Source organism: Pimephales promelas, chromosome 8, assembly GCF_988280905.1.
Source record: "Pimephales promelas chromosome 8, fPimPro1.hap1.1, whole genome shotgun sequence".
NCBI classification, from domain to species: Eukaryota; Metazoa; Chordata; class Actinopteri; order Cypriniformes; family Leuciscidae; genus Pimephales; species Pimephales promelas.
In genome coordinates, this window is record NC_142776.1 from 38,768,931 (window position 1) to 38,793,891 (window position 24,961).

A 24,961-nucleotide genomic window follows, 5' to 3' on the forward strand; every position below is an offset into this window, starting at 1 on the left:
TGCAACTGAGCGTCAAACCACGTAGCCACGTCAGAGAAAATTGTAGTTTTTAATCATCGTTCGTCCGTCGGAACTGCGCTGAGCTCATGCCGCGGGAGACTACAATGCCCACAATGGAACGGTGCAGGGGTAAACGTCCGTCATGATAGCGATATGCTCATTGGTTAAAAACTGAACGCCTCGATGTAATTGGTCGATGCCGTCGGCAAATCATCAAATCAATGCACGATTATTAATTTTAAGCATTGTATATATTTCTTTATTTGTATTTAGAACAATATTACTTCAAATTATGACCATTATCTATAACGTTATATATTTATATTTACACTAGTCCAAAAATCTGAGAGGACTAGTAAAAACGTCTATTTCGCATACTTTTATAATATAAATACGCAGTTGTTCGTTATAATCTGTTTTATTATTAGCATAACAAACTGAAAATGTTCCAAGAAAACCTAACTTACAAATAGAGTAGAATCTGAAATATTTCTTCTGGTTTTACAGCATATTATTTCTTTTCCCTCCTTTTTTTCTTCCAAACGTTTTATTTTGTGGGTTAGGTTAAATGAAATATATTTTCAACGTGCTTTCATACTGTCTGGTCGAACATTTGTACATTTCTGGTCTCAACATATACAGCCAAATCTACACATCAATATTTTTTCCACATTGCCATGTTGTATGAAACAAAAACAAAAAACAAAACGAAAAACATAGGACAACGAGACATTTTTCAGGCTAACTGTCATGATGTACAATATTGTCAAAGCGTCAGAAAATAAAAATAGAACAGGAAGCAAATAAAAAAAAAAATCAAAGAAGATGCAAATAACGGAGCTTCTCTCTGGTTGGCTCTTCCCAGTCACGTGACGGATACCACAAAGCCCCGCCCTGCTCGTGAGAGCTCGAGTCTCGAGCGAGTCGAGCGCCGTCCGGTTCACTGACACCTGGAGTAACGCGCGCGCGGACGCACCTGCAGTCACCGGTAAGCCACGAGCACACTATTACATCTCACAAACACACACTTTCACAATAATATCTATTTTAGAGAATAAATATTGAACCGCATGAGCAAGAATATTACTTGTACAACACTTTTTGATTGACATGTGAACAAATAAATAGACCAAAACACACATTTGCATGTCCCGTGTAAAGAAAAACAAAACATTTAGCTATTATTTACTTAATCGCTCGGTGATGTAACATTTTGCAGTGTTTAGAAATGTTTTTGTGAAGTGTGCATATAATTTAAATAGAAATACAGGATCTAAATGAGGTGATTCGGTAGTTTATTGTTCAGTAATGTACAGTATTTAGTGCGGCATTTGCAGTGCGAGTGGATGAAACGTGTTTCATAACAATGTGCTTTTATTTTGATGATATCTAACATTTTACACACACACGTCTGAGGTTTGTGCCGATGTTCAGATGCACAATTGGTTTTGCAGGGGTTGAATCTTAGATTATTGCACATCATTTGGTAACACTTTATTTTTGTGTCATTGTTACATGTAGTTACTATAGTAATAACTGTAAATTAAGCATAATTACATGCAACTAACCCTCAACCAAACGCTAATCCTAACACTAGTAAAAATTACTCAGTATTTAAATGTATAATTACAGACATTTTAACCCTTTATTTTAAGGTGATGTAGTTACATACTCATAATAATAAGTACATATTAATTAACTACACGAGTTTGGGTTAGTTAATTGTAATTATGCATGAGTTACTGTTATCACTATAGTAACGTGTAATACAGTGTTAGGGTTATATTTGGTAACAGTGATTGTAAATTGTGCTTGTTCTGTCGCTTCTGTGTGTGAGACTCGCTCTCGCTGTCACTTCACATCTGAGAGACACACACTCAGCCGGTGCGAGAGATTATCTGACACACACACACACACACACGAGTGAGAACCGCCTCGGGCCAGAACCAGTCGATCCATAACTCACAGATTGATAACATGACCAGTGTTTCTCATGTGCTGAGACTTAAGAGAAATAATATATGAATCTAGCACACACACATACACACTCTCACGCTCACACACACACAGTTTAAGACATCATTGATAAAACAGGAAGTGAAGATGATGATTTCCTGTCGTCTTGGAGAAACGATGGAGATATTTCTGAGTTCTGAGTGTTTGGGCCGATCTGGTTCCGGCACGACCGGTGTGTGTGTGTGTGTGTGTTTATATAAGACTGGCCGAGCGAGTAGTGCGGTAACCGTAGGAATTGCGTAACAATCTTTTGCACGATTGCAGAACAAAGCAAAAGCGCTTTACAGAAAGTCATGCCGTCATAATTCTGCTGCTGAAATGCATTTCTTTCTGGAAATCCCATGAATGAAGCAGATTATCTGTGCAGCGCTTCCTCAGCGCGAGTTTCAGAGTGAGTGTGTCCTGCATCCGCTCGCTCTCGAGGCGCTCACGCAACCAGAACCGGTCAGAACTTGGGATTGAAGTGCCTGAACTTAGACACACACACACACTCTCACAAACACACTCACATACACACATTCGTCAAACACACACAGACTCGAACACACACACACACATGCACAGACACACACACACAAACACACAAACACTCTCTCTCACACAAACAAACACACACACACATACTCGCACACACACTCTCTCTCTCTCTAAGGCACACACTCAGACAAATACACACACACACTCATGCTCACACACACCCAGGCAAATACATCTTAATAATAATATCTTTCTTTCGTGACATTTAAGAAACTAGAACGTGCTGATCTGTTTCATATGGTATACTTATGAATATTTTTTATGGCCTGTGATTTTAAGTGCGTAAAGATTCACTCACGCATATGACTCGCATATGAATCACATATGAATCGCATATGAATCGCTTATGAATCGCATATGAATCGCATATGACTCGCACATGAATCGCACATGACTCGCATATGACTCGCATATGAATCACATATGAATTCCATATTACTTGCATATGAATCGCATATGAATCGCACATGACTCGCAAATGAATCGCACATGACTCGCACATCACTCACACATGACTCGCACATGAATCACACATGACTCGCATATGAATCGCACATGACTCACACATGAATTGCATATGCATCGCACATGACTGGCATATGAATCGCTAATGACTCACACATGACTCGCACATGAATCGCTCATGACTCACACATGAATCGCATATGACTCGGCTATGAATCGCATATGAATCGCACATGACTCGCACATGAATCGCATATGACTTGCACATGACTCGCACATGAATCTCTCATGACTCACATATGACTTGCACATGAATCGCATATGAATCGCATATGACTCACACGAGAAATGCATATGAATCACACATGACTCGCACATGAATCGCATATGACTCGGCAATGAATCGCACATGACTCGCGCATGAATCGCTCATGACTCACATATGACTTGCACATGAATCGCATATGAATCGCACATGACACACACATGAATCGCTCATGACTCACATATGACTTGCACATGACTTGCATATGAATCGCATATGACTTGCATATGAATCGCACATGAATCGCTCATGACTCACATATGACTTGCACATGAATCGCATATGACTCGCATATGAATCGCATATGACTCACACATGACTCACATATGAATCGCTAATGACTCACACATGACTCGCCTGCTTCTGTTCAACAGCTCCTGTATAAACAGGAAGAGGAAAACTACATTTCTACCCACTAAACTCGAAACTTCAGTTCGACTGCCGACCTACTTTTGTAAACTTCATTACACTGGATTTAAAGCTCATAAAGCTGAAACTCTACAAAGCTCATAAAATCACGACAGAAATGAGTGTGAGATGAACAGGTGATAAAACCATACTTTAAAGAGTAAGATTATGATCCATTAATGCACAGCCGGATCTCTCAGTATTAGTGCTTGCAGGAACAGGATGAAAACACATGCAGATGCTGAAGTATTGACCGCATCGAAATATTATGTAAATATTACAGCGCATTGTTGAGGTTTGGGTGTATTTTACGGTCATTGCTTGCATTGATAAAAATGCATGGGAAAGTAAATAAATATGGCATGAAGTAGGTCAAACAAAGGTTTTAAAGTGCATAATGTTTTCTTTTGATTACAATTTATGAATCTCACGAACATACTTTATCACTAGAAACGAATGCAGTTTAGAGCCTTTCTGGCATCAATGGGTGTTTAAATTGAGTCTAGAACCCTAGAGTTCTGCAGTGAAGCGTTCAGGACGAGTGTGTCTCTCCCTGTGGTCGATGTGTGTGTGTGTGTGTGTGTGTGTGTGTGTGAGAGCGCTTGTGTTCAAAAGACCATGATGGAAAAATCTCACAGCCATGGGCTCTTCCTGCAGGACCACACACACACACACACACACACTAACATGACCCCTAAACCTACCCATCACACACACACACACACACACACACACACACACACACACACACACACACTAACATGACCCCTAAACCTACCCATCACACACACACACACACACACACACACACACACATGACCCCTAAACCTACCCATCACACACACACACACACACACACACACACAGTGAGTCCCCATGTGTGTGTGCATTCAAGTTTTAGTCCCCACCGGGATTGAAAAACATGTACACACACACACACACACTGACATGCACTCTCACACTCTCTCTCTCTGACACACACACACACAAACAAACACACTGACTTATACATTGATTCAAACACACACACTCTCACACACACACTCTCACACACACACTCTTGGAATTGCTAGGAACAAAGTCAGAACTGTGAGATTAAAAATCGCTATTATGTTTTTTCTTTTCCTTCCACACAGAAGGCAGTTTCGTCAGATTTAACCCGAAGCCAAAGCCAAATTAACACACATCGTATCTGATGAAGCTTCTGTTTTCAGCAGCTTATCAGCTAAAGCTCGACGTCAGCACACACACACACACACACACACACACACACACACACACTGCAATATCAGCCATTAAAATAGCTTTATCAGTCACTATTTGTTTTTTCACACTTTTATTTAGTTTTGATTTGTTTTTGGTGTTAGTTTTTTCATCTGACTATTATATTTCAGGTTAATTTCACGTAACAATAGTTTTAGTCAACAGTCAACAGTTAACCAGTGGCTTTAACCCAGAGTTAACCAGTTGCTTTAACCCAGAGTTAACCAGTTGCTTTATCCCAGAGTTAACCAGTGGCTTTAACCCAGAGTTAACCAGTTGCTTTAACCCAGAGTTAACCAGTTGCTTTAACCCAGAGTTAACCAGTGGCTTTATCCCAGAGTTAACCAGTTGCTTTATCCCAGAGTTAACCAGTTGCTTTAACCCAGAGTTAACCAGTGGCTTTATCCCAGAGTTAACCAGTGGCTTTAACCCAGAGTTAACCAGTGGCTTTATCCCATAGTTAACCAGTTGCTTTATCCCAGAGTTAACCAGTGGCTTTAACCCAGAGTTAACCAGTGGCTTTATCCCAGAGTTAACCAGTTGCTTTATCCCAGAGTTAACCAGTTGCTTTAACCCAGAGTTAACCAGTGGCTTTAACCCAGAGTTAACCATTGGCTTTATCCCAGAGTTAACCAGTTGCTTTATCCCAGAGTTAACCAGTGGCTTTAACCCAGAGTTAAACAGTGGCTTTATCCCAGAGTTAACCAGTGGCTTTATCCCAGAGTTAACCAGTTGCTTTAACCCAGAGTTAACCCGTTGCTTTAACCCAGAGTTAACCAGTGGTTTATCCCAGAGTTAACCAGTGGCTTTATCCCAGAGTTAACCAGTGGCTTTAACCCAGAGTTAACCAGTTGCTTTAACCCAGAGTTAACCAGTTGCTTTAACCCAGAGTTAACCAGTGGCTTTATCCCAGAGTTAACCAGTGGCTTTAACCCAGAGTTAACCAGTGGCTTTATCCCAGAGTTAACCAGTTGCTTTATCCCAGAGTTAACCAGTTGCTTTATCCCAGAGTTAACCAGTGGCTTTAACCCAGAGTTAACCAGTGGCTTTAACCCTAGAGTTAACCTGTGGCTTTAACCCTAGAGTTAACCAGTGGCTTTAACCCAGAGTTAACCAGTGGCTTTAACCCAGAGTTAACCAGTTGCTTTAACCCAGAGTTAACCAGTGGCTTTATCCCAGAGTTAACCAGTTGCTTTATCCCAGAGTTAACCAGTTGCTTTAACCCAGAGTTAACCAGTGGCTTTATCCCAGAGTTAACCAGTGGCTTTAACCCAGAGTTAACCAGTGGCTTTATCCCATAGTTAACCAGTTGCTTTATCCCAGAGTTAACCAGTGGCTTTAACCCAGAGTTAACCAGTGGCTTTATCCCAGAGTTAACCAGTTGCTTTATCCCAGAGTTAACCAGTTGCTTTAACCCAGAGTTAACCAGTGGCTTTAACCCAGAGTTAACCATTGGCTTTATCCCAGAGTTAACCAGTTGCTTTATCCCAGAGTTAACCAGTGGCTTTAACCCAGAGTTAAACAGTGGCTTTATCCCAGAGTTAACCAGTGGCTTTATCCCAGAGTTAACCAGTTGCTTTAACCCAGAGTTAACCCGTTGCTTTAACCCAGAGTTAACCAGTGGTTTATCCCAGAGTTAACCAGTGGCTTTATCCCAGAGTTAACCAGTGGCTTTAACCCAGAGTTAACCAGTTGCTTTAACCCAGAGTTAACCAGTTGCTTTAACCCAGAGTTAACCAGTGGCTTTATCCCAGAGTTAACCAGTGGCTTTAACCCAGAGTTAACCAGTGGCTTTATCCCAGAGTTAACCAGTTGCTTTATCCCAGAGTTAACCAGTTGCTTTATCCCAGAGTTAACCAGTGGCTTTAACCCAGAGTTAACCAGTGGCTTTAACCCTAGAGTTAACCTGTGGCTTTAACCCTAGAGTTAACCAGTGGCTTCGACCCAGGGTTAACCAGTGGCTTCGACCCAGGGTTAAACGTGACTCATTAAACACTGTTTCACTGCAGTGATGTGAGAATCTTTACTATGCAAATTCTGTCACTTTTCCACTGTCTCGATTGGCACGGTTGACGTAATGTATTTGCATGTTATTCGCCCTTCGTTCTCCATTAATGACGCCTGTGACTCTCAGAGGTGCTTTATGTGATGATTATGATGTTTGATATCCATAAAGGGCTGATATACATATCAATGTCAACGTCCTTACAAAAACTACACATACTACAGATGAGCTACATTCACAAAAGTTTGGGGTCTGTAAGATGTTTTTGAAAGTCTCTTCTGCTCACCAAGGCTTCTTTTATTTGATCCAAAATACAGTAAAAAATTTGAAATATTATTATGATTCAAATCATCTGTTTTCTATGTGAACATACAGTAAAGTGTAATTTATTCCTGTGATCAAAGCTGAATTTTCTCGGATGTTTAACCTTCAGTTTACCGCATCTGATGCCTGATATTATTAGACATGGTTTCTGACACAGTGTGTGTGTGTGTGTGTTTCTGTATTTGTGGTTGTCGGGAAAACATGTATGTATTTATGAGGTAAATGACACTATAGCACCACAACTTCATACCTCAAACACACACACACACACACACACACACAACAGAGGAGTTGATCAGTGTCGCCTGAGTGATTTATCCGTTGATGCGTGCAGAACTCGTCTACACAACACAAGTGATTGACAAGTCAGATGTAGTGTGTACTGTAGTGTGTGTAGTGTGTACAAATTGCACACTGAACAACAGGAGAGTTCACACACACACACACACGCAATCCAGTCGTACACTTTGTGCCTGTAAATGAGGTTAATCAATCGGTCCACCAGTCAAATGGATGATAATGAATCACTGTACAGCGAGCGACCGACACAATGTTCCCTTCTGTTTATAGTTACGCGTGTGTGTGTGTGTGTGTGTGTGTGTGTGTGTGTGTGTGTGTGTGTGTGCGCGTAAATGTCCATCTGATTTGAGATCACTTCATCGAAGACGAGCACCAAAGAAAACCCTCTCATTATGAAGCCGGTGAAAGTGAGTGTACAAATGTCCCAATCTTTGCATCACATCAAGCAACATCATCTTCCTCGACTGACCAATCAGAGCCACCGAAAGAATGCAGCCGGAATTCTATTGGTGGAATCAGACACTAGAAACAGATCAGGAGCAACACGGCAACAGGGCAATAGTGGAGATCAATGCCAAACTCCACAACACACACACATTCACTCTAACACACACACTCTAACACACACACACGCACACATTCACTCTAACACACAAACGCACACATTCACTCTAACACACACACTCTCGCTCTCTCTCACACACACCAACACTGTCACACAAACACTCACTCTAACACACGCACACACACACACAATCTTTCACGGACACGGACAAAAACACACACACACTCACACACTCTCTCTCTCACACACAGAAACGGACAAAAAAATACACGCATACACTCTCTCTCACACACACACACTCACACAAACTGACAAAAACAGGTGCACACACAGAAACAGACAAAAACAGACGCTGACACACACACACACACACAGAGAAACGGACAAAAACAGATGCACACACACACAAACACACACACTCACACAGAAGTGGACAAAAACAGACGTGCACACACACACATTGTCAGAAAGAAGTGATTTTCTCCAGAGAGGCTGGGATCTGCTGTGAGCTCCATCTGTGCCGAGAGTGAAGGTCACACACTGACCTCCGATGGAGAGAGAGAGAGAGAGAACTCATCTCAACACACTCATACGCAAATGTTAAATTATGTTTTGTTAACAACACAATCATCACGTCATTACAACCAGCTGTCAACAATCAGTGATCAACATGTCTACCCAATCAATCCATGAGTGGAGGCCTACACACACACACACACACACACACACACACACTCGACTGTATTTGTTCCTCGACAGTTTTCAACATCCCAAATATTCAGGCCAAAATACTGAACTCAGAGCCTCTCCTTGGACAGCACGCCAGATACGCATGGCTACTACTGAACTATTACTGAACTACTACTGAACTACTGAACTACTACTGAACTACTACTGAACTATTACTGAACTACTACTGGACTGCTGAACTACTGAACCACACTACTGAACTACTACGGAACCACACTACTGAACTACTACTGAACTACTGAACTACTACTGAACTATTACTGAACTACTACTGAACTATTACTGAACTACTACTGAACTACTACTGAACTATTACTGAACTACTACTGGACTACTGAACCACACTACTGAACTACTACTGAACCACACTACTGAACTACTGAACTATTACTGAACTACTACTGAACTGCTGAACTATTACTGAACTACTACTGAACTACTGAACTATTACTGAACTACCGAACTATTACTAAACTACTACTGGACTGCTGAACTACTACTGAACTACTGAACCACACTACTGAACTACTACTGAACTACTACTGAACCACACTACTGGACTATTACTGAACTACTACTGAACTGCTGAACTATTACTGAACTACTACTGAACTACTGAACCACACTACTGAACTACTACTGAACTGCTGAACTATTACTGAACTACTACTGAACTACTACTGAACTATTACTGAACTACTGAACTATTACTAAACTACTACTGGACTATTACTGAACTACTACTGAACTACTACTGAACTGCTGATGTACTACTGAACTATTCCTGAATTACTACTGAACTACTACCGAACTATTACTAAACTACTACTGGACTGCTGAACTACTACTGAACTACTGAACCACACTACTGAACTACTACTGAACTACTGAACTACTACTGAACCACACTACTGGACTATTACTGAACTACTACTGAACTGCTGAACTATTACTGAACTACTACTGAACTACTACTGAACTATTACTGAACTACTGAACTATTACTAAACTACTACTGGACTACTACTGAACTACTACTAATCTACTACTGAACTATTCCTGAATTACTACTGAACTACTACTGAACTATTACTGGACTACTACTGAACTACTACCGAACTATTACTGAACTACTACTACTGAACTACTACTGGACTACTACTGAACCACACTACTGAACTATTACTGAACTACTACTGAACTACAATTGAACTATTCCTGAATTACTACTGAACTACTACTGAACTATTACTGGACTACTACTACTGAACTACTACTGAACCACACTACTAAACTATTACTGAACTACTACTGAACTGCTGAACTACCACCGAACTATTACTGAACTACTACTGGACTATTACTGAACTACTACTGAACTATTCCTGAATTACTACTGAATTACTACTGAACTATTACTGGACTACTACTGAACTATTCCTGAATTACTACTGAATTACTACTGAACTATTACTGGACTACTACTGAACTACTACTACTGAACTACTACTGAACTATTACTGGACTACTACTACTGAACTACTACTGGACTACTACTGAACTACTACTGAACTATTACTGAACTCGATCTGATTATTTGATTCACTTGTGAAATAATATGAAATGCTCCACTAGTGCATGTTGTGTGTAGTTGCATTACGCAGTAGCCACTCGTCAACTTTGCTGAATTACTTACATTTATGGCACACAAATCACGCATATTCAACAGAGGAGTGTGTGTGTGTGTGTGAACATCTGTTTTGGCCGTTTCTGTGTGTGTGTGCGCGTTGGTTTTTGTCCGTGTGTGTGTCTGTTTTTGTGTGCATGTCTATTTCTGTCCACGTGGGTACGTCTGTTTTTGTCCGTCAGTGTGTGTGTGTGTGTTTGCACAGCCCTTCAGTGTCAGACTATGGAGTGTCTGAAGGCTGGTGTGTGTGTGTGTGTGTGTGTGTGTGTGCTCTCAAGCATCTGATAATGAAGGAAAAGGAGATTTTCTGGTTATTTTCCACGTCTCTGAGTCTGTTGGACGTTGGTGATGATAACACACATGTGGTTTCCTGTTTTCTGCACAATGACATTTACTTTCGCAGTCGCATGGCAGTGTAATGTGTGTGTGTGCGAGATTCACCAGAACATGCACTAAAAACCTGATTTAACCGGGAAATAAAACACCGAAACCAATCAGATGTCAGTAAATGAGTGTCATTGGTCATCATCAAAATAAATGAAATACAGAGACATTTCCAACCTATTTTTTCAGTGCAACTCACGGTGACGGTGACATTTGTAATAAAAACAATTATATGAAATGAAAGGAAATCCATAATAGAAGTATTTTCACTAGACTTTTAAAACCCATGTTGAATTAAAGCTCATTTAGCATCATGGTTAAATATATGTGGATTATCAGTAAACCTGCACACACACACACACACACACACACACACACGGGGTTCTGCTTTCTGGTGGTGTCCTGCGGTGCACTTTAACCTGATGACCATCTGCAGTTCCTCTGAGACACAGAGACTGACGATTTCATCATCATCCTCCAGTGTAACGTGTGTTAAAAGCCTTTCTGTGTTGTTTATCTCTCTCACACACACACACACACACACACACTGTCTTATTCTAGAGAAGTTCACTGGAGGATCAGTTCACAGGCCACAGATATCACAGTTGAGAGTCAGTGCTGCAAACTGAAGGAAGTGATGTCATGTTTGAACACTCGACAGAAACTGACTGAGAAGTTCTGAGGTGAAGCTGATAATAATAATAATAATAATACATACTTGCTGATTACAGATTATAGGACCTTTGTAACACTGGAATCAAATCTTTTCAAAACTTTAGCAGAAGCACCCGCCAAATAAGTAATCATAAACGTATCATGTGATTATTGCCATTTTATAAGTAACTTTAGTGACAGCGCACTCTATTTTTTCACTTATTTTAGGATTATTATTATTTTTGCACTCTTTCAGACTCTATTTAATGAAGTAGAAGTTTTGTAAGCAGGAAGGAAGTGAAATTGCGCCAGTATTTAAAAAGTGTTAAAAATAGGAATGCACAAAACATATCGGCCACCATATCGGTATCGGCCGATAAATGTTATTTTTTAACGTAATCCGATAAAGATTTGTCTGATATATTAAAACTGTATATATATCGGTTATCGGCTTTCAAATGTAAATAATTATCGGTTATCGGCCAAAATTTTCATATCGGTGAATCTCCAATATTTATATGAGTAATTATTAAGTTGAGAGCAATATAGGCTACATAAAATTATTACAAGAACATTATAATTGTCTGTTTGGGACATGGATTAAATGGTGAGACTTTTGTTTTTGTAATAAGGCTCTCAAAAATTATAAAAAAATTGGATTTAGATTTATCTCGCTATGTATCGGTTATCGGCATTTGAATATAAAGAATTATCGTTATCGGCCAAAAGTTTCATATCGGTGCATCTCTAATAAAAGCACCCGCCAAATAAGTAATCATAAACGTCATGTGATTATTGCCATTATATAAGTAACTTTAGTGACAGCGCACTCTATTTTTTCACTTATTTTAGGATTATTATTATTTTTGCACTCTTTCAGACTCTATTTAATGAAGTAGAAGTTTTGTTTGCAGGAAGGAAGTGAAATTGCGCCAGTATTTAAAAAGTGTTAAAAATAGGAATGCACAAAACATATCGGCCACCATATCGGTATCGGCCGATAAATGTTATTTTTTAATGTTATCCGATAAAGATTTGTCTGATATATTAAAGTTGTATATATATATATATATATATATATCGGTTATCGGCTTTCAAATGTAAAAAATTATCGGTTATCGGGCAAAAATTTTATATCGGCGAATCTCCAATATTTATATGAGTAATTATTAAGTTGAGAGCAATATAGGCTACATAAAATTATTACGAGAACATTATAATTGTCTGTTTGGGACATGGATTAAATGGTGAGACTTTTGTTTTTGTAATAAGGCTCTCAAAAATTATAAAAAAATTGGATTTAGATTTATCTCGCTATGTATCGGTTATCGGCATTTGAATATAAAGAATTATCGTTATCGGCCAAAAGTTTCATATCGGTGCATCTCTAATAAAAGCACCCGCCAAATAAGTAATCATAAACGTCATGTGATTATTGCCATTATATAAGTAACTTTAGTGACAGCGCACTCTATTTTTTCACTTATTTTAGGATTATTATTATTTTTGCACTCTTTCAGACTCTATTTAATGAAGTAGAAGTTTTGTTTGCAGGAAGGAAGTGAAATTGCGCCAGTATTTAAAAAGTGTTAAAAATAGGAATGCACAAAACATATCGGCCACCATATCGGTATCGGCCGATAAATGTTATTTTTTAATGTTATCCGATAAAGATTTGTCTGATATATTAAAGTTGTATATATATATATATATATATATCGGTTATCGGCTTTCAAATGTAAAAAATTATCGGTTATCGGGCAAAAATTTTATATCGGCGAATCTCCAATATTTATATGAGTAATTATTAAGTTGAGAGCAATATAGGCTACATAAAATTATTACGAGAACATTATAATTGTCTGTTTGGGACATGGATTAAATGGTGAGACTTTTGTTTTTGTAATAAGGCTCTCAAAAATTATAAAAAAATTGGATTTAGATTTATCTCGCTATGTATCGGTTATCGGCATTTGAATATAAAGAATTATCGTTATCGGCCAAAATTTTCATATCGGTGCATCTCTAATAAAAGCACCCGCCAAATAAGTAATCATAAACGTATCATGTGATTATTGCCATTTTATAATTAACTTTAGTGACAGCGCACTCTATTTTTTCACTTATTTTAGGATTATTATTATTTTTGCACTCTTTCAGACTCTATTTAATGAAGTAGAAGTTTTGTAAGCAGGAAGGAAGTGAAATTGCGCCAGTATTTAAAAAGTGTTAAAAATAGGAATGCACAAAACATATCGGCCACCATATCGGTATCGGCCGATAAATGTTATTTTTTAACGTAATCCGATAAAGATTTGTCTGATATATTAAAACTGTATATATATCGGTTATCGGCTTTCAAATGTAAATAATTATCGGTTATCGGGCAAAATTTTCATATCGGCGAATCTCCAATAGTTATATGTGTAATTATTAAGTTGAGAGCAATATAGGCTACATAAAATTATAACGAGTTATAAAATTATAAATTATAAAATTATAATTGTCTGTTTGGGACATGGATTAAATGGTGAGATTTTTGTTTTGGTAATAAGGCTCTCAAAAATTATAAAAAAATTGGATTTAGATTTATCTCGCTATGTATCGGTTATCGGCATTAGAATATAAAGAATTATCGTTATCGGCCAAAAGTTTCATATCGGTGCATCTCTAATAAAAGCACCCGCCAAATAAGTAATCATAAACGTATCATGTGATTATTGCCATTTTATAAGTAACTTTAGTAACTTTTTATAAATACATATCGGTATCGGCCGATAAATGTTAATTTTTAATGTTATCCGATAAAGATTTGTCTGATATATTAAAGCAGATAAATAATGTATTATTTCCTTCAGCTGAGACACTTCAGATGTGCACTGTTCAACATGATGATTTTAAATTTCTTGAAATATTATTAGAATTACTTAAAAAAAGGAAAATACAGTAAAGTCTGTCAAGTTGTCATGTTGGCTACATAAAATTATAATAAAAACATAATTGTGTGTTTGAGACACGGCTTTAAATGCCTTTTGTTTTTGTAATCAGGCTCTAAGAAATCGCATAAAAATCTGGATTTAGATTTATCGGCCGATATATCGGTTTTCAAATTTAAAGAAGTATCGGTATCGGGCAAAATGTTCATATCAGAGCATCCCTAATAAAGCATCCGCCAAATAAACGTATTATGTGATTATTTCCAGTATATAAGCGTGCTGTTATTGGCAATATATAAACATGTATTGGGTGTTTTTCCGTTCCAGATAATGACACTCACCACCGTCCTCTCGTCTCGCTCCAGTGGTGTGTGTGTGCAACGATCCCCCTGAGGACAGTCATGCTGTCGGGCAGCTGGCGCCGGGGAACCATCATGGCGCCTGCGAGCGGGTCGGGTCCCGGGTCGAGGCTGGGTGACACTGTGATTCTGGAAGCCCAGTATGATTACTCGTACCGCGGCGCCGACGGGCGTCTGGTCTCGATCCACGAGGGCGACCGATTCCTGCTCCTGAAGAAGACGAACGCCGACTGGTGGCAGGCCCGGCGGATCGGCGTGGGCGCGAAGGTCAAACCCGTTTACGTGCCGGCGACGTACGTCATTGAGCTTCCCGTCAGCTCGTTCCGCCCCTCGATGTCTTGCAGCCAATCAGACGCTCTCAAGATGATTCCACGAGGGTCCCTCACGCCCTGCATGCAAACGCACTGCTCAGGTACGGCTCTACGTATTTATTTGATCAAAAATACAGTAAAAATTGGGAATTACTATCAGAATTTAAATCATCTGTTGTCTATGTGAATATATAGTAAAGTGTAATTTATTCCTGTGATTTTCAGCATCATTACTCTAATATCAGGATCTGATGATCAAGACACAGTTATGATTATTATCAGTTGTGCTGCTTAATATTTTAGTCGAAACTGTGATGTATTTTATTTTTAACGTTTCTTTGATGAATAAAAAGTTCTAAAAAACAACAGCATTTGTTTGAAATATAATCTTCTGTAACATTATCGATTTAATTAATTCCTGTTGAATTATAGTATTAATTTCTAATTAACTAACTAAATATAAAATGTTCGTCTATGCTCTGACAAAATAAATATGGAAATGTAGATGCTTTCCTGTAACGGTAGTCTAGAGCGCTGGCGCTTGCAACGCCAATGTCATGGGTTCGATTCCCAGGCAAATGGAGTATATGGAGATCAAGACATAGAAGTGAAACTTCTTTATATATATATATATATATATATATATATTATACAGTGTTGGGTAAGTTACTCTAAAAAAGTAATTAATTACTAGTTACTAATTACCTCTTCAACAGTGTAATTAGATTACTGTAATAATTACTCTCTCTAAAAATTATTTAATTACTTTTAAATTACTAATTACTTTCAAAATCCCATATCAATCTCAACCAGCTGAATAATACAAGGATAGACATGAATCTGTTTTAATTCTTTCACATAAATACTATAAAATTCCTTAAACTGACCAAGGTGGAGAGGGTTACATTATAAAAACATACTTTTTAGCATCAGACAATACATTTTGATGTTAAACCCACTATTGTTTTATGTCTGATCTCATGACATTTCACACTTTTTTCATACATATTTTACACGAATTTGTACGAGTGCGGTCGTAATATTAAGACGCCTCATAAAATGCATACGAATCGCTGTGAGTTTGGATTGATCTATACACAGTATTACATCAGAAGAAACTGTTATTAAATTACAGATAAATGAAGAGTAATCCCTTACTTTACATTTTCAAGGGAAAAGTAATTAAATTACAGTAACTAATTACTTAGTAATTAGTTACATCCAACACTGATTTTATATAAAATGTTATATTTATAAAATATATTTAATGATTTAAAAATAAATATCAGTGTGCAGATATTTACTAACTAAATATAATATCGTTTTAAGGTTATTTGTGTGTGTGTGTCGTTCCTCTCAGTGCCTGATAAGCAGTTCTGTCGCTCCATGGAGGATCTGAACTGTAGCAGTGCCTTGAGTGGCCGAGTCCCAGTGAGAGGACATTTCCCATCATTCCCTGCCTCCTCGCCCTTGGGTCAGCTGACGGTCCCGGGTGTGTGTGCGGCTCCCATCGGACGCAGCCAGAGCTCCAGCAACCTCCCCCAGAACCCCTACCAGGACACACACACACACACACTCTCTCTCAGCAGCCCGAGCAGATCCTACAGCCAGTGGGACATGAGCGTCGCCGCACGCAGACACACACAGGGACACGTACAGGTAACACACACACACACACACACGGAACAGCTGACCAGGACAATCGGTGTGTAAATGCAAATCTGGCGCTTGTAATCTTTCATTATTATTCTAATTAGTTCTTGCGCTTTATATTACTCGGAGTGTTTCACTGTATATTTATTTATTTTAAGCTCAATAATCAGGGATTACAGACGCATTCGGGTCACAAGATACTCCGTTCTCGTCAAATACACTAATACATGTATGCTACACACACACACACACACACACAAAGTTGTAATATACTATTATCATATTTCCACAATGTTACTTATTTCTTTGTAATTATTTGTGAACTTTACTTGCAATTTCTGAGTTAAAATTGTTTCACAGTAAATTCTATACTGTAGGATTATTTTATCACAGAAATTTCTACTATATTTTATTAATAATTACAAAGAAACAACAATTAATTGTATATTAAATATGAAATTTTGAAGTAGAAAAACACTTTACAATAAGCTTTCATTTGTTAACATTAGTTACATTCTTTTCTGTAAATGCTCACATGCATATTTTTATTGTATTTCAATTTATTATCTTATTCCTGTGTATGTTTTTTCTGTGAATTGCTCTTCTGTAAAGCACTTTGTAAATATATAAATAAAGTTTTACTTACTACATTAGTTAAGATGAACTAACAATAATAAATACTTCTACAGCGTTTATAAATAGTAGTTATTATTAATTTCAACGTTTACTGACACATTATTTAAATCGAAAGTTGTAACTGTTAATATTATTTTAATAGACCTGAACTAACAATGAACGAATAACAATGAAACACTCACACAAACACACACACACACACACACACACACACACACACACAAACAAAAAAACAAACACACACACACACTCACTCACTCACATACAAACACACTCACAAACAAACACACACACACACACTCACAAACAAACAAACAAAAAAAACACACACTCACAAACAAACAAACAAAAAAACACTCACACACACACACACTCACTCTCTCTCTCACACACACACACACACACACACACATTCACTCCACTGCAGCTTCAGCTTTTCTCTCAGTGTCTGTAACGCTTCGATCGAAGATTCAGTCTCTCTAAGCTCCGCCTCTCGGAGAGCTGCTCTGCTCTGATTGGTCAGAAACCAAACCCTCATTATCATATCTGACTCTCAGCTCTTGACACACTGGTTTCACAGTCTCAGTCTCAGAAAACAGCGTCTCCTCGACATGAACAACACAAACCGAACTCTTACAGTCTCGGATACACTAGTGTTTGAGGGCGGAGCTAAGAGACGCTGCTCAGCCAATCAAAATCACAGGCTGGCATTATGCAAATGAGTCACATTAGTTCATAGGTTTGTAAAAGTAAGGCTGTCCACAATTAGCTCAGAATCAGTTCTTTCTTTTTACTTTGTCTTGCACTTCGAGCTTTGAAACTTTGCAGACTTTAACATGAAAAGTATTTTAAGTATCACATTTGTCTCCCAAAATTCCTATGAAATTAGTCAATAGTGTCTTAATAATTAATAATATATGGAGCTACTCAAATCATTTAATGAGACGTTTGAGTTTATATTTAGACGTCTGAATATTACTGTCAATCAGCATTTCTATCATAAAACAGTTTATGCCTCATGAAGTATTTGGACACTGAAAGATTGACACACTTTATAATCTAAACATCTGACAAAAAGTATTTTATCTGGTATGAAATTGATGAGCGGCTGTCTCTTTAAATCTCTCCATGTCTCATCATGCACCAGTTTGTTTAACTCTATTGATTCTCACTGCCGTCTGTTGTGCATATGCTTGTTTCCAGGGTGTGACACACACACACACACACACACACACACACACACACACACACACTCAGCGAGAGCAAACGTGCCCTCGTGGAAAAAGTTCAAGGCTTCATTTCAACCGCCAGCTGTTTCCTGCAGCACGAAACGAACACATTGAAATTCACCGACGCTACAAGTAAAATATTCAGGCCTAAATTTAAAATTAATGCATTTGAATGGCATATAAAATTCCCATCTGTTATGGTCATACACTTGGAACATAAACTAATAATGCATATGTGTTAGTTATACATAAATGAAAAAAAAAGTTATTTACTATTTGCATCAAATTAAATAATCATATTTTCAAAATCCATTTATTCAGGTGGCTTAGAATCAGCAGTTCATTGTGAAAATCTAATTTATTTAGTTATAGTATGAACGTGGTTAAAATATAGATTTAAGATAAATAGCGGCTCGATAAGACTGAAACAAATCGGATTTATTTATATGTCTCTCAAAATAATTGAGATGGCCAATCAAATTGAAGGAGGCGGGGCTTTACTAATCACATGCACATTTTTAATGTTAAAAAAATGTGAGGTAGATTGTAATTGGCTAAACATTTACTATCTGACAACTGTTTATAGTAGGGCTGTGCAAAAATTAATTGCGATTAATCGCATCCAAAATAAAAGTCTGTGTTTACATAATATGTTTAATAATTTTGTATATATAAATACCTATGCATGCATGTATATATTTAAGAATTATTTGCACTTAAATTCTGTATATATATATATATAAATACATAATCTATAATATATAAATATAAATATTTTATATATGAATAACACATTTTCTTAAATATATACATGCATGTGTGTGTATTTATATACACAAAATAATTATATACAGCACACACAAATATATTATGTAAACACAGACTTTTATTTTGGATGCGATTAATCGCAATTAATTTTTGCACAGCCCTAGTTTATAGATAGAAATGTTAAACCACTGACAGTACTAAACAGTAAAGCAAACTTCTCTACTTTTGTCCCTCAAATTCGGCTGTTTTGAATTGAAAATATCTTTACGCGATTCATGTGACGAGTCAAGAAATGTTTCACGTTTTCGACGTTCGAATACAAATTCGAAAGAAAAGATCTGCCTTAAAAATCTTGAATGTAACTCGACACACTCACCTCATTTAGTATACGTGGTTCTATGAATATGCAGATGAGCCCCGCCTCCACTCACTCACTCAGACGTTGATCTGATTGGTTACAAGGTCGTTTGTGATGTCAGAAACACCAGCGATTTCAAACCGTGTTTTTGGTTCACTGCAATTTTAAGCACAAAAAATTTGACTTATGAATTCACACATGGTTTGTCTTAAAGCGTATTAAAACACCACATACACACATAAACAACGCTTGATTTTCTCCACAAGGGGTCTAAGTATGTTTATGAGTGCAGTATGTTTTATTGAGCGTAAAGATGCTGTTCTGAACACTCATACACTGTCGTTCAGGAGTCAAGCGTGTCTGATATCAGAGAGAGAGACCCCTGCTGTTCATCTACGGCATGTCTCTCGCCCCGCACACGCCGCGTGCCATATGGCATCATAGAGAAGAGTTATATAATCCAGATCGACACTGTTCCCACCTCAGAAAACATCCCTCCATCTCCACATAAACTAGCCGTAATCCATCGCTCAAAGCTTTTAAGTGCACTCAAACCTCGTCTGGACTAAAGTGCATGAATGACATCAGCGGACCTTTTACATTTAGCCCTGATTTATTGTTCGGTGGCTTCTAATGGTTTATGCTCCTCTGTATTGTTCATATAGTCGTGTGCGTCTGTTTTAGGCCACTTCCTCTTGACGGTTGTGGCTTCAAGCTGTTTTCTTACTTCGTGAAGTGTACGTCTATAACCACACTATTGTATCCCATCATGCACTCTGAAGTTCACCTCCGTACACTTTTAAGCGGGGATAATCTTGCACATGCACTAATTAGTCTCACAGACACACATTAAACACACATGCATTAGAAATCATGGTTGCATTCACCTAAAAGATCAGCAATAATTCGTTTTTGAACACATTTCAAAACGTTATTAAGGTTTAACTTCCTCCATGCTTTGTTGTGTTTGCAACTAATGTTGTTATCGTTAACTAAAAGTAAAATAGTTTGCAGTATAATTGAAATAAAGCTGAAATCAAGTAGTAGATGAAAACTTCAACTTAGATATTTTCTATTTTCTGAGATCTTTACTTTAAAGGTAAAACTGAAATAACGAAACCTGAATCTTTTAACTATTAAAAATCGTTGTTGGTAATTAAAAAAAAAACTAAAATAAATTAAAATATTAAATGAATTCACATGAATGAAAATTTGAAAATTAGAAATTTGTAAATAAATTAAGAGTATAGATATAGTATTAAAACTAAGAAAACATTTCTTTACTTTTAATTTTTAAAACTGTTTGTTATTGAAAATCTGAAATATTTATAACATAAATATAAACATAATAAATATTTCAGTTTTTTAATTTCTAATTTTTAAATACATATGTATACACTAAAAAGGACATAAGTACATACAATTATTAAAACTAAAATGAAAACAGAGTATAAAAATAAAATATTTTAAAATATTAATATTTAAATTTAAAATAAATTCTATAATGACATAAATAAAACGTGTAATATGTGTCATATTTCTTTGTAATCCCTCTTATGTCTCCTCTCCTCAGCTCTCATCATCGGCCTACAGTTCCCAGAGTTCCCTGTCGGAGGCGGGGAGAAGCCAGTGGGCGGAGCCCCCGAAGCCGTCGCCGGGGCAACGGCCCCTCCAGTCGCTCCAGCTCTGGGATCAGTACCGAGACCCCGGGACCGGACGCTGTTATTACATCAACACCGTAACGAAGGAGCGCTCGTGGAAACCTCCCCGCCGAGCCCGCGAGAGCGGCGGCAACCAGAACAAGGTGAGCGACCAATCAGATCTCGGAACCACACGGCTTATTCATACATGTATATATATATATATATATACACACACATATATACATAATTATTTTTTCATCCATTGCACACTTCACTCTCAGACATCCATTGTAAGCTGACCTCTTGTGTAAAAATAATGATATAACATGATATTTCATGACTCTAGAATGGCCTTATAGCTCTATATGAAGCGGAGGGTCATAAAGCCAGTTATGAACCTACATCTTTATTTTTGGTAAAGTTTAAGCATATTTAGTTTGAATTAGGGTTTTTTCTATGTGTACTGAAGCATTCCTCGCATACCATTAATTTCTAACGGGGTCAAATTGACCTGATTTGTTACTTTTTAAAATTTCAAACACAAAATTCCTCGAATCTATTACTTTTTTGCGACAAGTGCGACAAAAGTCCTGGGGTCTTTGACTTGAAATGACTTTAGAGAGGGATGAGAGTTTTATATATCTCACTTCTAATGCATCTTCCTGTGTGTGTCTCTTGTGTTTGTAGGTTAATGCGGTTCATCATGACCTCAGGCACCTCTCGCTCCCCTTACAGAACTCAGGAACCAGCTCTATGGACAGGGTACGACAGAAATCATAAAAATTATACATTATAACCACACAAGTTCAGTTGGTTCAGGCGATTATGGTTTTATGTAATGATATGAAAGCGATAAACATCTGCTTTTTGGTCTTTTACAGTTTCAGGCTCTTCTAGAACATGAATGTTGATTATTTTCCTCATATTCTTCATTGTTGCGGCTCCTCTCTTCCCAGTCTGTCAGTAACGCTCTGTTTACTTCCTGTCTCTATAAAGCCCCTCCTTCTGAACTAACTAACTCAACCAGGCCCCGCCCCTTTATTCTGCGCATTAATTATTATAATGAGGAATATTGTGATGCGTTTGTTCCCGGGAGAAACTCAAGACCACACTGGAGGCGTTTCAGGATATACATTATAATCTTAATGTTCTTCAATATTTAATGCATATTTGAATAAATCTGGCAAGTTTTTATGACGGCCACCATTTAAATGTTTATGTCATATAATCTTCTTATCATAAAACTAAATAAAAGTGTAATTTAAGTGTTTGTATGGCTACAAAACAGTTCATTATTAGCTTCATATTAGGCTAATGAAGTCTATAGGCTACAACTAGACTCCCATAGTTTACAGCATTAGTTCAGAGATTTGATTTCCTTGAGAAAATTTGCCATTTATTGTAACTGATATCCAAAATAATCCATATTGAATCAAATTGGAATCAAAATCGAATCGAATTGTGACATTTTTGGTCAATATCCAGCCCTAATATATATATATATATATATATATAATATATATATATATATATATAAAGTGTGTGTTAGGAACAGGACACTGAGTTGTAATTGTGATTCTCCGCTGTAAACCGTTTACAGTCCGACAAACTCAACACTCAAATCTGTTCATAGAGACTTAAAATAAATAAGCATCAGCGAGTTTAATCCCCTTTTTCATTTGGCCGTGTTTCCTTTCTAATCCCTGACATGAGCAGATTCTCTTGCACCGGCGGCTCGTGTGTGTGTGTGTGTGTGATGAAGTTTCTAATGTTTTTTTTTCTAATGCTCTGTGTTCTATAATCTCTGAGTTTGAATATCAGTAATGGACTTCCTATAGATATTAGAGCATTAAAGAGAACAAATTGTGTTTTGTTTTCTCTCCACGTTCATCCGTCTTTAGTGTGTGTGTGTGTGTGTGTTGCTGTTTGATCATGAAAAGCTCCAGTTCTCCTCTATATCAGAGTCAGTGTTCCTGACCACTACATAGAATCAGGAGTATCGGTATCAGCAGTTATAATGGCCGATAAATTAATATTTCAAAAATAAAATAAAAACGGACGAATCACGCAGCTTATAACCATAAGGCAATGTAGGGGCTAATTATTATTTTATTTATCAGAACTTTAATATATTTTGATGTTCCTCTGTTCTGTTGTGACAATAGAAACAAGTTTCTTTTTAAAATGCATTATCATATTATTTTAGTTAAAATTCATAAATAACTACAAATAACTAATGTCAGGGAAATCTGTCAACATTTTGTTGTGCGTTTCTGAAATAATAATAATATCGGCCGATATATCGGATTTTAAAACAAATATTTCTATCGGTATCGGCCTTCGAAATCCTTTATCGGTCGGGCTCTACTGTGAACTAATGCCTAATGTTGCTGTGGGGCGTGAGACTATCGTTTTCTTCTTTCTCCAAGCGGGAAATATAAGCTTTTCTGTGATTGGTCAGGTTTCGCTGTCTTTTTGTTTACTGTATTTCGATTTACAGTAAATGGAAAATACTGTATTTCAGTGCCGCCAAGGGGATGTTTCCCACAATGCAACTTTAAAATACAGTAACATGCTGTATAACTGTCATACAGTTAAATACAGTCCAATTTTACAGTTAAATCAATTAAAAAAAGTTACACATAGGTAAAAAGAGGACAAAAATGACATAAAAATGTGACGCTTTGGAGCACAGACTTAAGTTTGGTATCATTTTAAAGAATACCCTTTGCAGATTATTGCTGAAGTAAAAAAATAATAATAAGTAAATCAAAAAAAAGTTATATAGGTATAAGTTTATGAAAATTATTTATAAAAAATATTTTATATAAAATATATACTGTATTTAATAAATTAAGTTGAACTCAAAACTGCAATACAATCAAAGCCATAAATCTAAATAGGTTGTGTTCCAAATTTGAGGATGATATCTCAAAAAATTAGCTTTCGGTAACAGTTTGTTTGGGCGTAGTAACATATTTCCCCCATTGGGTGGCAGCAAAACCCCACTGGAGCTCACAGTGACTGGATTTGAGTTTGCAGTTTTTCTCTCTCAGTATTACAAACACACACACATATTTTTTATAACACACATACTAACCACACTCTGACATCCATACCAACACACACACACAAATATTGTTGCATAATTTATCCAGTTGGCTCTATAATATGCCGAACCAGAAAACAGGAATAAAGCGATATTTGTTTTATAGGCCAAACTTAAAAAAAAAAAATGGCACCATCTGATAAAAAATAGTAAAAAATAAAATGCCATCAGAATGAAAGCCTCTTAACAAAGATTGCATAATTTTATAGTTAACTGAACCGGGGATTAAAAAATGGCAGTTTTCAATGAGGACATTTTTGTCCAAAAGGTGCTGAG

At 37.2% G+C, this 24,961-nt stretch overlaps 1 protein-coding gene across 3 annotated transcripts in view; it reads left to right on the forward strand.

Moving 5' to 3' along the window:
• The first annotated feature begins 930 nt into the window (after nt 1–930).
• The window catches only part of arhgap9 (Rho GTPase activating protein 9), a 42,950-nt gene continuing 18,919 nt past the window's right edge, over nt 931–24,961 (forward strand). For all 3 annotated transcript variants that reach the window (XM_089134536.1, XM_089134537.1, XM_089134538.1), the window contains exons 1-5: nt 931–988; nt 14,947–15,390; nt 16,650–16,948; nt 21,507–21,737; nt 22,264–22,338. In XM_089134536.1, the coding sequence (XP_088990662.1) occupies nt 15,021–15,390; nt 16,650–16,948; nt 21,507–21,737; nt 22,264–22,338 (975 nt within the window). In that variant the 5' untranslated portion in view covers nt 931–988; nt 14,947–15,020. The remainder of the gene's footprint in view (nt 989–14,946; nt 15,391–16,649; nt 16,949–21,506; nt 21,738–22,263; nt 22,339–24,961) is intronic.